Genomic DNA, 15,486 nt, shown 5'->3' with positions numbered 1-15,486 from the left:
ATAAATAAATAAGTACATAGACACTGTTACATTTGTATTTTATCAAATAACCGTTTCATGAGTACGAAATAAATAACCCAATGAAAACCAACAATGATTGTGATCCCATCATTGAAATAAAGTTTACATGCATGTAAGGTAGTGGCCACAAGATGTCGCCCCAGCAGTGTTGCCTGGTTTTGCGTGAGTGGTCCTTTTTGATTCAGTTTGCATTTGATTTTACCAAGCTAAGTGTGTCTGCCATCCGTCTCCATTTTTATATTATTAGTTTCATAGCCCATCTGAATTTGTTTGTTCAGTTAATGTATTTTTTATTGTGTTGACGTCCTTATTTAGTTTGCATGAATGAGAATGAAAGTTTTCAGCTAGTTGAGTTTCTGAGTAGTCGAGAAACAACTTTCAAATGTATTCAAGTTGGTTGTAAATTAGCAAAATAAATTCCTGATCTAATAAATAAACATGAACTAAATAAATATATTGAGAATAATTCTCGTACTATGGTCCTTAAAGCTGTAAATAATATAGTTATATAAAATGTTGTAAAAACTATTAAAACTAAAAATCCACTGACTCTTTTAACATTGATATGATTTAAAAAAATATACATTATAGAACACATAGTGCATCAATTCACATACATTTGTAACCTGTCTTTTAAAATTGGTATTTTTCCATCAAAAATGAAATCAGCAAAAATTATTCCGAGATATAAAAGTGTAGATAAACATTTACTCACAAACTCCAGACCTATATCACAGCTGCCACTGTTCTCAAAAACTCTATAAAAACTATTTTCAAGCCGACTCGACAACTTTATCGAAAAGCAAGATATTTTAAGCGAGAATCAATATGGTTTCAGAGAAAAAAGATCCACCTCAGTGGCAGTAATGGAACTTGTGGAAGACATTGCTACTAGTGTAGATGAGAAAAAAAATATCCATGGGATTTTCATTCACTTAAAAAAAAGTTTTTGACACCATAAATCATAATATATCCATCCATTATCTGTACCGCTTCTCCTCACAAGGGGCGCAGGGGGTGCTGGAGCCTATCCCAGCTATCTTCGGGCAGTATGCGGGGGACACCCTGAACTGGTTGTCAGCCAATCGCAGGGCACACATAGATACTCACACTCATACCTAGGGCCAATTAAGAGTGTCCAATCAACCCACCATGCATGTTTTTGGAATGAGGGAGGAAAACGGAGTACCCGGAGGAAACTCACGCAGGCACGAGGAGAAAACGCAAACACCACACAGGATGGCCGGAGCTGGAATCGAACCCACAACCTCTGCACTTTGAGGCCATTGTGCTAACCAGTCGGCAACCACGCCCTCCTTCATAATATATTAATGAAAAAATAGAGAAATATGGTTTAAGACGTTTGGCATATAAATGGATAAAAAGTTATCAAGATGACAGAGATCAGTATGTGCAATTAAACAATGTAAAATCGAACCTGTTGAAGATAATTCCCCAAGTATCTGCGCTTGGTCCCAAATTGTTTATACTAAATATCAATGATATCTGCTGTTGCTCTAAAGCATTTAGAAATCTTATTTGGTGATGATACAACGCGATAATGTGCCGGTGAAAATCTTGAGCAGCTTCTGACGACTGTGGAAAATGAATTCAATTAGTTAAAAAAGTGGTTTGATGCAAATAAATTCTCTTTGGCACAAGTCAAATTAAACAACAAGTCAAGATTATCGTCAACTCTATTGAAATGGAAAGAGTAAATTAAATTAAATTTCTTGGCATTGTTATAGATGCAAAATTATTTGGGAAATCACAAATAGAAAATTAAAAGTAAAATATCTAAAATTATGGGCATGCTTTATAAAAGCAACAACATCCTGAAAAGGGAATCATTATACACATTATGTTGTTTATTGTTACTGCCATACATGACCTATTGTGTGGCTATATGGGGAAATACATCAAATAAATATCTATCTCGAAAGTTTAAAAAAGAGCTACACAAATTCAACCATTTAAGTTTTCAAGAACCAACTAATCCTTTATTTATCAAATTAAACCCTCTTGAATTTCTCGATTTAGTCCAATTTGCAACAGTTCAAACAATGCACAAAGAATACAATTACCAAAGCCACAGTATTCAGAGACTGATCGAGATTAAAGAGAGTTGTTGTTTTAACCTAAGGGGCACAAGTGAAACTCAAAGATGAGAACTAATATAGAACAAATGTGTGTCTCCGTTAAAGGTGTTCATCTGTAGAATAATTATGAAAAAGAATTGAGAAGGTGTGAATCACTTGTGGCGTTCAAAAGAACAAAGAAGAAAATTGATATAAATCAAGCATAAATAGGAACATTTACATACACATTTAGTTATCATATGAACCCGGTACAGAAGTATATTTTCTAATATGACATAATTCTTTGTATAGAATTCATTAATCAGTGTATTGATTTCATATATGAGCTAAGGGGTAGGACGAGATCAATCAATCAATCAAATAAGAACGAGGTAGGTCAATTTTCTGCAGTAATTGATCCCAGGAGGGACTAAAATTATTTGCAGACATTCACAGAACATTTCATTAGGGAGTACAGTAACTGCAGTAACTGAATGGAGTACTAAAAAATAAAAAAATGAAAATAAAAATTTAAAAAAATAATTGGTATCAATCAGGAAGTGAGGGTGCTGAGCAGTCAGTCAAGGCTGCAGTGCATCGGTGGAATAAATCCAAAACCAGCCAGCCAGTGGGTGTGCGCGTGCGTGGGCATCATGATGTTCATGATGATGATGATGATGATGATGATGGTGGTGGAGGACTCACACTGACTCCAGACGCTGCGGAGTGGCGGACGCAATCATGTCGCACTACATCCTGCCAGGTAAGAAGTGTTTTCTGCTTGTATTTTTGAACCATTTTTTATCATTAAGGTAGCACTTGGAAGCTACAGGATTTTTGTTTCGTCTGGACAATGAGAACCATTATAAACGATGTGTTGAACAACTCTGGGCAGATTACCTTATGTTTGAAGCAGCCCACTTTACTAGAGAGCAAAAATATTGTAGCAGACATGATGAAAATAACTTCAAGACAATAACGTTTAATATTTGGTGGCAAAACCTTTATTTGTATGTCCCTGGCACAATCACAGTATGTCAAGTGAGGAGGGACATATAATGTTGAGGTCGGGAACTCTCTCTCTTGCTCTCGGTTGAACTTGCAGTTGCATTATAATATTTCATTCTGCTCCGCGTGTAAATATTTGAATTCTCTACAAGCTGTACTTGACCCGGTTAGGGACAATGAAAAAGATGGACGAAAAACCAATTCCGACCTTCTTAGTTAGAAAAGTAATGATGTCTTGAGCCTCTTTAATGCAGATGTTCCACATAATTATGTCTCCATTGTTGTTTAAAAGATCGTGGTCACTTGCTGATTATAAATCTAAATGAAATCTTGTACAAATAATCTCATATGAAGACACTTCGGTCTGGCTGTCAGGAAATTTAACATGGCCGCCAGACAGCTTTTTGACAGTGACACTGTCGTTAGCGATTGTGACAAATGAAGAACATTTCCTCATTCATCTCATTAAAATGACTGAAATTCATTTAGGCCTCTTCAGTATTTCAGTCTGGTCGCTGACCTGGTTTGGTCCTCGCCGTCACCAGTCGGCAAAATTGACAAGCATGCATCAGTGAATAAAGTAAATGTTGGTGTTTGTCAAGAAATGCAACAGAGATGTCAAACACTTGCCGAAACGGTGGTTATGAATGAAAATAAAATCAGGGATTCAGTCATTCAAGGGAAAGCGACACTTTCATGTTCATGACGTAAAGGTTTGAATTTGGAACAAAAATATATATATATGATTAATTTTGAAGAACTGTGGCTTTGCAATAAATTATGACTTGAGTGAGCGACAGGATGAAAAATCTTCAAGCAATTCAGGAACTTCGATAAATGTTTGAGTTTGTCAACAACAACAAAAAAGGAAACACGGCTATCAAACAATTCTCAGAAAATACTGCTATAAATCATGAAGCATATTTCTGTTAATATGGTGAATGTTTGGATTTTTGGAGCTTACAAAATCGTGAGCTCAGCCATTCTCGAGAAAGAAAATTTTTTTCAGAACAATTTAGTTGATAATTAGCGATTAAATTAGTTTAATGCGTCACAGGAAGGCAAAATGTCAAAACATTTTTTGGGGGTATACACAGAAAATATCAAGATAAGTGCCACACACACATTCGGCAATTCACAGAAAAGAACAAAATCTGAAGTTCGGTGACTCACAGGAAAGCAACATTCTCACATTTATTCAATAAACATTTGAGTTTGTCAAGAAATATGGCAGTGCAGCTCTCATAAAAATATCGTTTTGTTGGCTCCAGTTCACCTGCAGGTCCTGCTGGCCGTGCTCCTCGCCGTCTTGTGCTACTGCATGGTGCTCGCCTTCATCCTCTGCTGCAGACCCAAAAAGGGCGTGTCCTCAGAGGACAAGGAAGCAGCCATTTCCTGCCCTCACCCCAACAAGCGAGTGACCATGACGTTGACGCCGGCGCTCTGCACGCGGCCTGTCCGGCAACAGTACGAAGAACTGGACGGCGACGTTCTGGACTTTGCGTACTCTAAAAGTAGCTCTTCCCCATCTGAGGACGACCTCAGCGATCTCCCGTTCGATTCCGGGTGCTCATCTCCACCCCGCCGCCTCAGTTCGCCGTTTGTTCCATTGGCATCCCGTAAGAATTCACACCACAGCCGGGCATCCTTGCCCTCGCTCACAAAGCTGGTTCCCAAATCTCGTTGGGTGAAGGGTCGACGCAGCACCGTGAGTGGGGAAAGTTTTACCCACCAGGCTGCGCTCCCTCCTTCGCAATACGGCGCCATCACGTCCTCCATCCCCTCCAAGCCGGACCCATTGCTGCACTTCTCCCTGCTCTACTCCTCAAGTGGTACCCTGGTGGTCAACATCCTGGGGGTCTCCGGCAGGAGGCGAATAAATAGGTTTCTGGTGCGCGCTAGCCTGCCTCCACTGTGCCCAGTACCGTGCCAGGTGGCATCCCGACGTCGCAGTTTCAGCCCGGAGCTGCAGAGCCTGAGCGTGGCGCTCCAAGCGGGCTCCTTGGAGCGCCTGCGGGTATGCACACTGAGATTAGAGGTCTACGGCCGTGACTTCTCGGGCCTGCGTGAGGTGGCGCTGGGCATGGTGGAGCTGTCCTGCCAGCACCTGGACTGGGAACCCGACACAGCGGCAACCTGCACAAGGCAGCTCAGCCCGCCCAAAAATAAACTCAAGAAGGTAACTTTAAGCATTTTTTTTCATTCTACTAAACGTTTGAGTTTGTGTTTAAATGCAGCACAAAGTTATCATCAACTGGGTTTATTAGGCAAAATATGTGTAGTGATTCACAGCAAATCAAAATGCTTATACGGTAAATGGTTGAGTTTGTCAAGACGGTTACATGAATTTATCTACATCTAAATTTGATTTCAGTGACTCAGTGAATAGCATTTTTTTTTAGTTTAAAGAATACATATTTGCATTTCTTCACAAAATATGAAAAACATCAAGCATTTCTCAGAAAATGTGCTTCCATGATTAAAAATGAATTTAGTCATTTACGGGAAAGAAAAATATTCTCATTTCCAAAAAATGAGCTCAGTGATTCACAAGGAAGAGATATTTTCTATATTTTTGAATAGTATGTCAAAAGAAAGTGCACCAGGAAAGTGAAACTCTTCTAAGAAAAAAAATGGCTATTATGACTCCATATTAGTACAATTATTCGGGAACCGGGGAAAGCAAGATCAAAAACTCATTTAGAGAAATGTTGACTTTGTCACAGACACAAAGTAGTTCCAAGAAAAAGCACTTATATGACACAATAATTCATTTGATGACAGGAAATCAAAATCTTCTACTTCATTCCAAAAATAACGATGTCCAGAATATCGCCACGATTGACCCTGAAGCTCGATAAAGATATTTTGTTGCTTCCCAGGGCAAAAAGTAAGCTCAGTCCAGCCTCATGGTCAAATTGACACGGCGCCCATGCTGGACGTCTGCCAGAACGGACATGATCGTAACAATTGGCAAGCCGAGTCTAATTTTTGTGAAAGCCCGTCGTGCCCATCGCTTTCCCGTCCCGATCTCAATTGACTGATGCGTTTGGCCTTGTGCTTGAGTTGCAGCGAGAGTGACGTAAACGCTCCAATTTATGACCCAAGTCGATCTTTTCAACTCGAATGCTCTCTGTGCATTTGAAGCAGCATGCGAGTGACGCAAAAACACAATCCTGATTTTCTCAGCACAAATCTAAAACGTAATACAGCAATGCAACCCTCCCATCCATTCATGCGGGCAGCGGACATGCTTGACTGGTCGCCAGCCAACTGGAGTGCACAACCTGTGGACAATTTAGAGGCTTCAGTGAACCCAGCATACAGGGGTAAAAAAAAAACATCAAAAAGACTATTCTGGCTCAAGCTAATGTGCCAATACACTTTTTTGTTCCACAAAAAAAGTCCAAAAGGCAAATCAAGGCAAGGCAGTTTTATTTATATTGCACCAAGATAACTCAATGCGCTTGAACATGATTTGAAAAAGGCTTTGAAAGATCAGCGTTTATAACCTGGATTTAAAAGCATTTGCACTCTGGGGTGACTTCACTTCTATTGGCAGATTGTTCCATTAGTCGCAGCACAACAGCTAAATACTGCTTCACCATGTTTGCTTTGAGCTATGGGAGCTAGTTTATATTCCATTCGCATTTCTTGAATGTCTTCAATGAACGCTTTGCAGTCGCGATGAGTCACTCCATGGCAGACAAGGCGACGCAATGACGTGCCATCATGCAACTTGTATTAACCGTAGGAGGAGTCAAAAGAAAGTGATGTCACATCCCTCTGACGCATGACAGCTTCTGTTGAGAGGAGCCAAAAGTCTGAACAGTTCAGAAAATGGGATCCAACATCTGCTTACTAAAAGACTTCTTTGAGTTTGATGATAAAAAGCGGCTTCTTGTCTTGCTGTTCCTCAGAGTGTGAGCTCTCAGGACACGCGGCCGCACAGGAAGACATCGCTGAGTGAGCCGCCATCACTGGGCACACTCTTTGTGCTGCTCCAGTACCAGTTGCCGGCGCGCCGCATCAAGGTGATGGTGCGTAAAGCCAACCAGCTGGCCAAGCTAACGCGCATCCCTGGAGCCCCAGGTAATATCACAAATCCCAACACGGGGATGATATTTGATTATTTGAGGTCCGATTCCTCAAGTGAAGTCTGATACATTCACTCATGTTGAGATTCATTGAGATTCACTCACGTGCAATACAAATACATCAAAATTGGATGCTACACGATTTCACAACAGCTGGAGCTGTAAAAAAAAGCGCTTTCCATATGGTGTAATATGAATTAGCAGTAAATTAGAACACAAATTAAAACTCAAACACGTATACAGTAGATAGCAGAAAAACAGCAGATGTGCGTCGGTCTCATGTTGAGTCGAAAGCTAAAGAATAAAAATGTGAGGTACGCTGAGGCGAGGCCATTTAAAGATCTGAAGACAAACAGAAGTATTGTAAAGCGAACTCTAAAGTGCACTGGGAGCCAGTGAAGAGAAGCCAGAATTGGGTTTATGTGCTCCCTCTTCCGAGCGTCAGTTAGAAGGCGAGCAGCAGCATTTTGGAGCAACTGGAGATGGTTGAGGAAGGACTGGCTGACTCCAAAGTAAAGTGCATGACAGCAATTTAGCCGAGATGTAACAAAGGCACAGATTACTGTTTCGAAGTGCCGCTGAGAAACTTTAGCCAGCTGCCCAAGATGAAAGAAGCTGGATCAAAGAACAGCAGTGATTTGCCGATCGAATTTAAAATCACTGTCCCGTTTAAAACCCAAGTTTGAGACTGTTGGCTTTAGATTGGAATGTCAGGGGTTGAGAAGGGCCACTCGGACCAAACACCATCACTTCTTTCTCCTTTTCATTGAAATTCAAAAAATTCGCTCCAATTACAATGTGGCTCAGATTTCTTCCAATTGCCATATGATGTCTTTCACTCCACTCCAATTCTGATAAGATGCCAGCTGATTGACAGTCGGAGTTGAACTTGTGACTCGTGAACTGTGAGTATGCGGGGTATTACTACTACAGACTGACGGAGCATCAACACGCTAAAAAGTGATAACTCAAGCATTGTCGTGTAACTGGATTAGGAAGCTGTGTCGTTTCCTCTCACGTCTGCTCGGCATCTCATTCTCAGCCTCGCTTCACTGGCGTGTAAGAAGCGAGACAACAAAACCAGCGTTGACGTTTTCGGACAAATTCCTTCCACTTTGTTGCCGCCAGAGAGATCCCCCACGCTTCCAGGAATGTGTCACCACCATCAATGACACATTGCTTTTGAATTATTATGCAATCCAATTAGAACGCTTGAGTGGATTAAAAAAAAAAAAGAAAGCCGTATTTACTTTGGACCCCTGACAAATGGCTGATGCTAAATACCGGCGCTATGTTTTCCTCCTCAGTCCACTACGTTGTCATCAACTTGCATCATGACGGCAAAGTGATCAGCACTAAGGAGACCAAAGCGGCCGGCGGTTCGGGTCCCGTTTGGAATGCACCCTTCTTATTCGACTTGCCGACTGGCGACGTCGCTCATCTGCCGTTGCTCTTTGAGTTCATCATCATGCAGGTACCAGAAAAAAAACAGAACTCACACCTTCGATTACCTTTCCAAGTCCCGATACAAAATGATTAAATCCAATGACGATACTATTCACTCCACTTACAATGTAATTCAATAACGGTAAGGAAATCTTCACCAGGGGACTGATCAAATTATGATGATATAAAATTCACTAAAATTACGTTGACATGCGCTGCAGTTAACTCCAATTGTGACGCCTTGAATTCCACACAAATTACGATGTGATTCACACCGATCATATAAATAAATAGGGTTGGGTCTTGATCCAAATTTCCAAAATCGATTCGATTTACAATTCTCGATTCACTTTGATTTTTGATTTGATCAAGGATTTCATGCAGTACCAATTTTACTTTCGTATGGAAGGCATTCTCAGAAAAAAACAATGCTGCAAATTAGTACAAACTGCTTGCTGTAACTAGGTTATGATGGAATGCAAAGAACTATAATTACGATGCGATTCACTCCTATTACAGTTTACTGCTCCTGTCCACAGGGTCGCCTCTACACCAAGAGCAGCATTCTGGGGCGCGTGCTGATTGGTGGCCATGTTTCAGAGGCGGGGCGAGGACACTGGAAGGAAATGTGCATGCGAGCACCTGGAGAGACAGCTCGTTGGCACGCCATCCAATCAGACGTGTAGTCGGAGTGATTGATAGAGAAATGGATTGATTGGTTTCAGTTTTATTTATTTCATTGTCAAGTGTTCATCTACTGTATGCTAATGTCGATTACAAATTATTCAAAAGCAAAAAACAATTGGCCTGCACAAGCGTTTCAACCTGAAGCATATAACTTGCACGCTAGTTTTTTTTTTGTTTTTTTTTTGCATTTTACTGTTCCAAATATGTTTTTTATACACTTGTAACTATTGTCTCACATTGTCTATGACACCATTTATGATGTTTTACTTCACGGATGGCACTTTGTTTTTCAATATGTAACTACGTGAAGAACATAAAATGGGATTTTCGAATGATAAAATCTCAATGTTAAATTGCAATTATGATGCTGGTTAACAAGGAATCAACACAAATACTAGCAGGTGCTTCTGAACAACTTTTATCTGGTATGCATAGCAGTGTGGTACTTTTGGGGAGGTACTTTCAGACAAACCAAGGCAACGTTTGTGAGATGTGGCTAAAATAATTTGTTTAAATTTTTTTTATTACAAGGCAGAAAAATGAAAACATAATAATTCAAGAGCTAAAATTTAAAGAGAAATATATCAATTTTAAATTTTAAACAAGAACGAATACAATTCAAATGTAAAATTATTAACTTTTCTTATAATGCAAAAGATGGTCAACAGCACCAAATTTTAAGCAGAGATTCCTTCATGTGTCCGTAATTGTATTTTTGGAAGTGAATTTAAAAATGTCTTTACTTTTTTTTTTCTAGCAGATCAGGTATTTGAACTATTTTAATTTTTACGTTTTTCAATTTCACCAATAAAAGATTGCACAATATGGATTTTCCATGTGTTGTCCTTTTAGCAATAATGTTTCAGAAAAAAAGCCACCTGTAGCTGAATCTAACTCTTAATTCATAAATATTACTAAATATATAACTATATTATACATATTACTGTTATTATTTCTGTCACGTTTGCACTTCACATTGTTGACCGTGTTTAAAAATAGAGCGCAGCTGTGATGTAATCTCCGTCCTGGGGCAGTATGATGTCATAACACATCAGCCAGCACGTGAAATGGTGACATTTACGAGTGATGTGTAATATGGCATGTTATTTAAATCCAGCGTAATGTGAAACACTTAATTAGTTGGTACATTCGAGGCTCCTCTGCTTGAGGAGTGGAAGCTAAAATAGGAAATATTTAATACCGCAGAATATGATTAACATTTTGTTTTTAAAGCCAGACAATTAATTTGGAGATAGATGCAGGAAAAGCATAGTAGTGAGTTGATTTTTTTTTGGTGGCATTTATACAAATAAACTTGCCCTGACTCAGACTTCTTTAAGCTCAAGTATTTGGTCCTCCAGGCTAAAAAAATAAAATAAAATAAAATAAAATTCTATATCCGATTTTTCAGCCACACTACCTTGCTTTTCTCTCTCGTATAAATCAGTTGACATTCTAAATGTGAACCAGACTTCCTGTTTCGTGTTCTCACTGGCTCCAGTCTTTGGGTTTAGATTATTTCCAGAATTTGCCACATGTAAGAAATGAGCCGTCGGTGGATCTAGTGATCTCTGAGTCATATTCCTCAAATAACTACAACCTTTTCTTATTGATCACATCATGCTGGCTTGTCCGTGTGTCACTTACAATCGGGATTGAAGCCTTGAGGCCTTGTTTATTTGGTTTCGCCTGCCTTCGTATCGGAGGACTTGCAAAATAAAACCCTAAAAGATAAGATGTGAGTTGACAGTTAACCAATATGAGCTTTCTAGCTTCAACCACCGCATAGTCATGCTTCTATGGTTTAACCTTTAAATAATGCTCATTTCCCAGGGAACATCAGTTATTATTTATGTATAATTCATGTAAGCAATGGCTTACAAGAGAATCCCATGAATTGCATGCCTTCCTTTATCATTACTATTTATTGAATACAGTTCATTCTGTCGCTTATTTATAATTTGTTGGTTCTTTCAAGGTTGTTATTTACCTGACATGTTTCACCAAGTTTCTAACGGTTATACAGTATGCTTTAATTATCACGTTGACATCAGTGGTGCCTTGAGATGCGAGCAAAGCTCATAACTCAATTTACAATATTGTACTTTATAAATACATATAGCGATGACATATCTAAACAGATTGTGAAGAATTAAACAGTTTGTGCATCATGATTAATAACTGCAGTTCGTTAAGTTGTGGTAGACTTGGCCAGCAGGGGGCAGAATAATACAGTCGTGTGGACAAACAAAGAAGAGTTTCACAACTACTATAAGTGACACAGTGGCTGTGTCCAAATTCACAGGCTGCGCCCTCTGAAGGCTGCATTTTCAGTCGCATTTTTTTTCGACCACACAATGTCACTTCAGATGCAACTCGGCCGCACAAAGTATCTAAATTGTAGAAAAACAATTCGCAGGCTAGGTCCTTCGACGCGTTCAAAGGCTCCTCCTCATTTAGTACCCGAGAACCGCAAAAAACGTGGTGAGTTTGGGAAGGCTTGGTGTGAATTCGGACACCACGTGCAACCAAAAATGCGGCCTTCGGAGAACCCAGCTAATAAGCAACAGCATTGGTCGTTTTTCAAAGGGGATAAAGAACATATGTCAGTGATAATTTCATTGTCTGTCACTGTTTATGCTCATATAAACGTTTGCATGTAAACTTTTTATCTCCACTGTATCTGTATATTGTTGAAAAAAACAACTCTAATATTACATACATTTTTGTACAGTACATTAATTCACCTAACCATTCCTATCTTTGGACCGCTTTAATATCCGTTCACTGAATAAACGGGAACGTTAGGTCTTGTGGCGGATACATCGTTGTTTTACTGTGCTTTGTGAATCATGCTGTTTTAAGCTTGAGCTTGATTATTAAAAGCATTTTATTAACATCCCAAAGGAGACCACAATCCAAAAATATATATATATAATAATGATACTGAACAGTATTTTGTAGGCCTTTTTTTACTAGTAAAGGTAAAAATACCATAGCAGTTAAAATACAGATGCCATTAACCCAATTACTAAAAATTAACATAAAAATTATCAATGATAACTAAAAAGCTCGTTACAAATAGCACGTTTTTCGCCTTCACCTATCAGGGTTACTGATTGTAAGGAGCAGGTGCACTGGCAGGAGTGTGCAGAGGAGTGTGCGCTTGCCCCTTGCGTGTGTTCTTAAATTTCCCCTTAAAGAGAATCTTTGACCACAAACTGAGCAGACAAAAGGTTTCTCTCCTGTGTGTGTTCTTGTGTGTGTTGCTAAATTTCTTTTTATAGCAAAGCTTTTACCACAAACCTGCCAGGCAAAGGGTTTCTCTCCAGTGTGTGTTCTTGTATGTTCATCCAGAAGTACCTTCGTACAGAATCTTTTACCACAAATTGAGCAGGAAAAACGTTTCTCACCTGTGTGGATCATCATGTGTTTTTTCAAAACGGACTTGTAGACAAATACTTGAAAATAATGACAACATTTCCAGTTTTTGTTGTCGGTGTGACATGTCTCATCATCTTTACAATGATCAGCATCATCATCATCATCATGATGTCGTTATGTCATTACTGTCTGATGATAGTGCAAAGAGGCTGCCGTTTTGTGGTCTCTCACAGTGGACTCCTGCTGTAATGTGCTGATGTGAGCTGTCCTCACTTTGACCTTTGTCTTAATTTTCTTCAATCTTGAAAGTAAAATCAGTCAATGGAAACTTGGGAAGCTGATCCTCCTCTTCCTCTTTGATGTTAGGGATCCCCGGCTCCTCCTCTTCTTTTACGTAAGGGCATTGTGAATCCCCTTCAACATAGGATGTCTCGTCCTCTTTAGTGTGAGTGGTGAGGGCCTCCTGTCGCTCAGGATGGAGATATTTTTCACTGGCGTCTGCAATACACAAGAAGACAAAAACACAAGGGTAGGTGAATTCAAATCTCATACTGTGACTTAGATGTCGTGCATTATTGGTAATACGGTTGTAACTGATGGTCTCAAACACGATTGAATTTATGCTCTATATTTACATCATGTTGTCATCCAGGTTGCAGGATGAAAAAGGAGAATAGTCTATTTGGGGCAAACTAAGGCATTCACAGCACATTTCTCTCTTGAACCTTGATAGTCTTGACATTTGATTTTACTCTGCACCAGGGGCGTGTAGGGATCTTTGGAGGGGCAGGCGGCCAAGATAAATTTATAGCTTCCTAGTGGAGAGTTGGGTATAAGTAAAACAAAAAAAAAAATTTATACAAATGGTAAAGACAATTCATGGACAATGACACAGTCGTAAAATTGCATTTTCTTTTAAGCTGGCAATAAGCTACCAAGACATGGCGAAAAAGCTGGGAAAGAAAGATGAGAGCAGACTACATGTGCAAAATCTGCCATTGAAAATTGTTCATGTGAATTTAACCCTCAAATTTGTATTTTGTGTGCCCATTATATCTATTTCATGGCCAAAAATTTGCATTTTGTGTCCATGTTGTGTCTATATTATACAATACAATACAACTTTATTTATCTAGAGCATTTCACAACAAATTAAAGCAAAAAAATCCCAATATAAATAAAATACTATTCTTGCCACAAAGAAAAGATTTGGAACTTTATTATTATTTTTTTTTATTTCCTTGGTCCTCCATGTCTTAGGGTTTAATTTCCCAGAGGGAGTCATACCAAGAGATCAATAAAGTTAAGTCTCAGTCTAAGAAAGCAAACAAATTATCACTGAGTATTAAGAAAAAACTAAAATAATCAAGATTAAACTGGGATCAACATTTTGGTACAATTCCTCGCATGCTACAAATTCTGCGTTTTTTCCCAAACGTAAAATAGTTCTTGGGCCCAATTTGAAAACCACTGAGGTCCACCAAAACCTTAAACCTCATCTCTAATCAGCACACGAGACCAGGATCAATAAACTTTATTTTTTCAAATTATATTTTACTATTGTTTTCTCTCTTACTTTCTTAAACAGAAGCGTACCACCGGTTGTTCTCCGGATGTGGAGTTCGCATTTGAGGAATTGAGGATGTTGATGGGTCATGACAGAACACTACATGGTCTTCAAACGCCACACTATCGCCATCTCCTGGTCAGTGTGAGGAATGTTGCCGGTGTAATTTGCATGAATCCAAAGCAAATATACGAGACGTTTTAAAAATAAATATTGACCATCAAAGTGTTATTCGACTTTTACTGACTCGTTCCAATGACAAAAGAGAAAATCAAGGTGTATTTCAATTAGGATGTTTGGAGTTTAAAACGAAACTCAAATAATGAGTAACAACCAATGACTTAAAAGAGAAAGAGAGTTCCCACGCACGACCATTTAATGACAAATAGTAGATTTGGGAATTGGCAGTGAACGAACCTGCTCTGTGTAACACAAGTCGAGTCTGCTTGAAAATAGCGTCCAGTAGATGAAGTTGTCGCACGTTCTCCTCTTTTTTTCCACACAGGTTCTCCACATACCCGGTTGTTGTTCTTGCGCACATATTTACACGATAAACACAGCACTTTGCTCAAGCATTTTAGATGTTTGGCGATGTGTCGCTAATTAAGGAATCTCGTCGAATTATAAATCGGGGTGTCCGAACCGCTATCAAGATGTCGCGAGAAGTGAAGCCACCGGTGACCATTTTACGTTGCCGCGGGCTTGACATGCCTGACTTTATTACAGTAATTTTACCGCGGTGTTTTCATATTTTCTGTCTCTGTGACGAAAATGTCACAATGTGAGGTGTCTGCATCATGTTGTCTGAACCATCGACAATGAAAAGAAAGCCAAGTCCATCGGCGCAGGGCGGGAAATCGCTGCAAAATGGAAACCTAAACTCTTAAGTCACGATTCACGATAATGGGCAAATACAAAGAATGCAGATCGTTCTTTGAGAGGCTCTCATTGCTATCCAAAGAGATACTGACATAAAGCACGCAGTGATAACATTGTTTTTAACAACAACAACAAAAAAAATTAACGTCAGTGTATATGGCAACGTAAAATAGCTGCCGTCTGACTTCAACCATTAAGGGGCAGTTGAGAATGACGTCACTTCCACAGTCCGTTACATTACAAGCTACCAAACCGTTAGAAGATAGCTATTTCCACGCTTGTTCTGGACAAATACTTGTTACTGTAATACTAATGTTTC

At 39.3% G+C, this 15,486-nt stretch overlaps 1 protein-coding gene and 1 long non-coding RNA gene across 2 annotated transcripts; one reads left to right on the top strand and one right to left on the bottom strand.

Annotated features, from left to right (window-relative positions):
- The first annotated feature begins 2,739 nt into the window (after positions 1-2,739).
- On the top strand, positions 2,740-10,161 carry LOC148337053 (uncharacterized). The gene is made up of 5 exons (XM_088295941.1): positions 2,740-2,862; positions 4,379-5,286; positions 7,028-7,199; positions 8,512-8,678; positions 9,190-10,161. The coding sequence occupies exons 1-5, from the start codon at positions 2,841-2,843 to the stop codon at positions 9,334-9,336; spliced, it is 1,416 nt and encodes a 471-aa protein (XP_088152067.1). The 5' UTR covers positions 2,740-2,840; the 3' UTR covers positions 9,337-10,161.
- Positions 9,565-15,038, bottom strand: LOC148337052 (uncharacterized). The gene is made up of 2 exons (XR_015843160.1): positions 14,706-15,038; positions 9,565-13,219 (listed from the first exon to the last, which is right to left on the bottom strand). It is a non-coding gene; the product is annotated as an uncharacterized LOC148337052 (long non-coding RNA).
- Between the last annotated feature and the right edge of the window lie 448 nt (positions 15,039-15,486).

The sequence above is a fragment of the Idiotropiscis lumnitzeri genome, chromosome 5 (assembly GCF_059441095.1).
Source record: "Idiotropiscis lumnitzeri isolate Australia: NSW breed Sydney's pygmy pipehorse chromosome 5, RoL_Ilum_1.0, whole genome shotgun sequence".
Lineage (NCBI taxonomy): Eukaryota > Metazoa > Chordata > Actinopteri > Syngnathiformes > Syngnathidae > Idiotropiscis > Idiotropiscis lumnitzeri.
The sequence above is the reverse complement of the archived record's forward strand: the minus strand, read 5'-3'. Positions and strand labels throughout refer to the sequence as shown.

What these genes read in the sequence shown, in the direction of transcription:
- LOC148337053 (XM_088295941.1), top strand. Translation starts at nt 2,841, where the DNA reads ATGTCGCACTACATCCTGCCAG. An exon ending in GTCGCACTACATCCTGCCAG is followed by an intron (nt 2,863 to 4,378) that starts GTAAGAAGTGTT and finishes TGTTGGCTCCAG; the next exon opens with TTCACCTGCAGGTCCTGCTG. An exon ending in CCAAAAATAAACTCAAGAAG is followed by an intron (nt 5,287 to 7,027) that starts GTAACTTTAAGC and finishes GCTGTTCCTCAG; the next exon opens with AGTGTGAGCTCTCAGGACAC.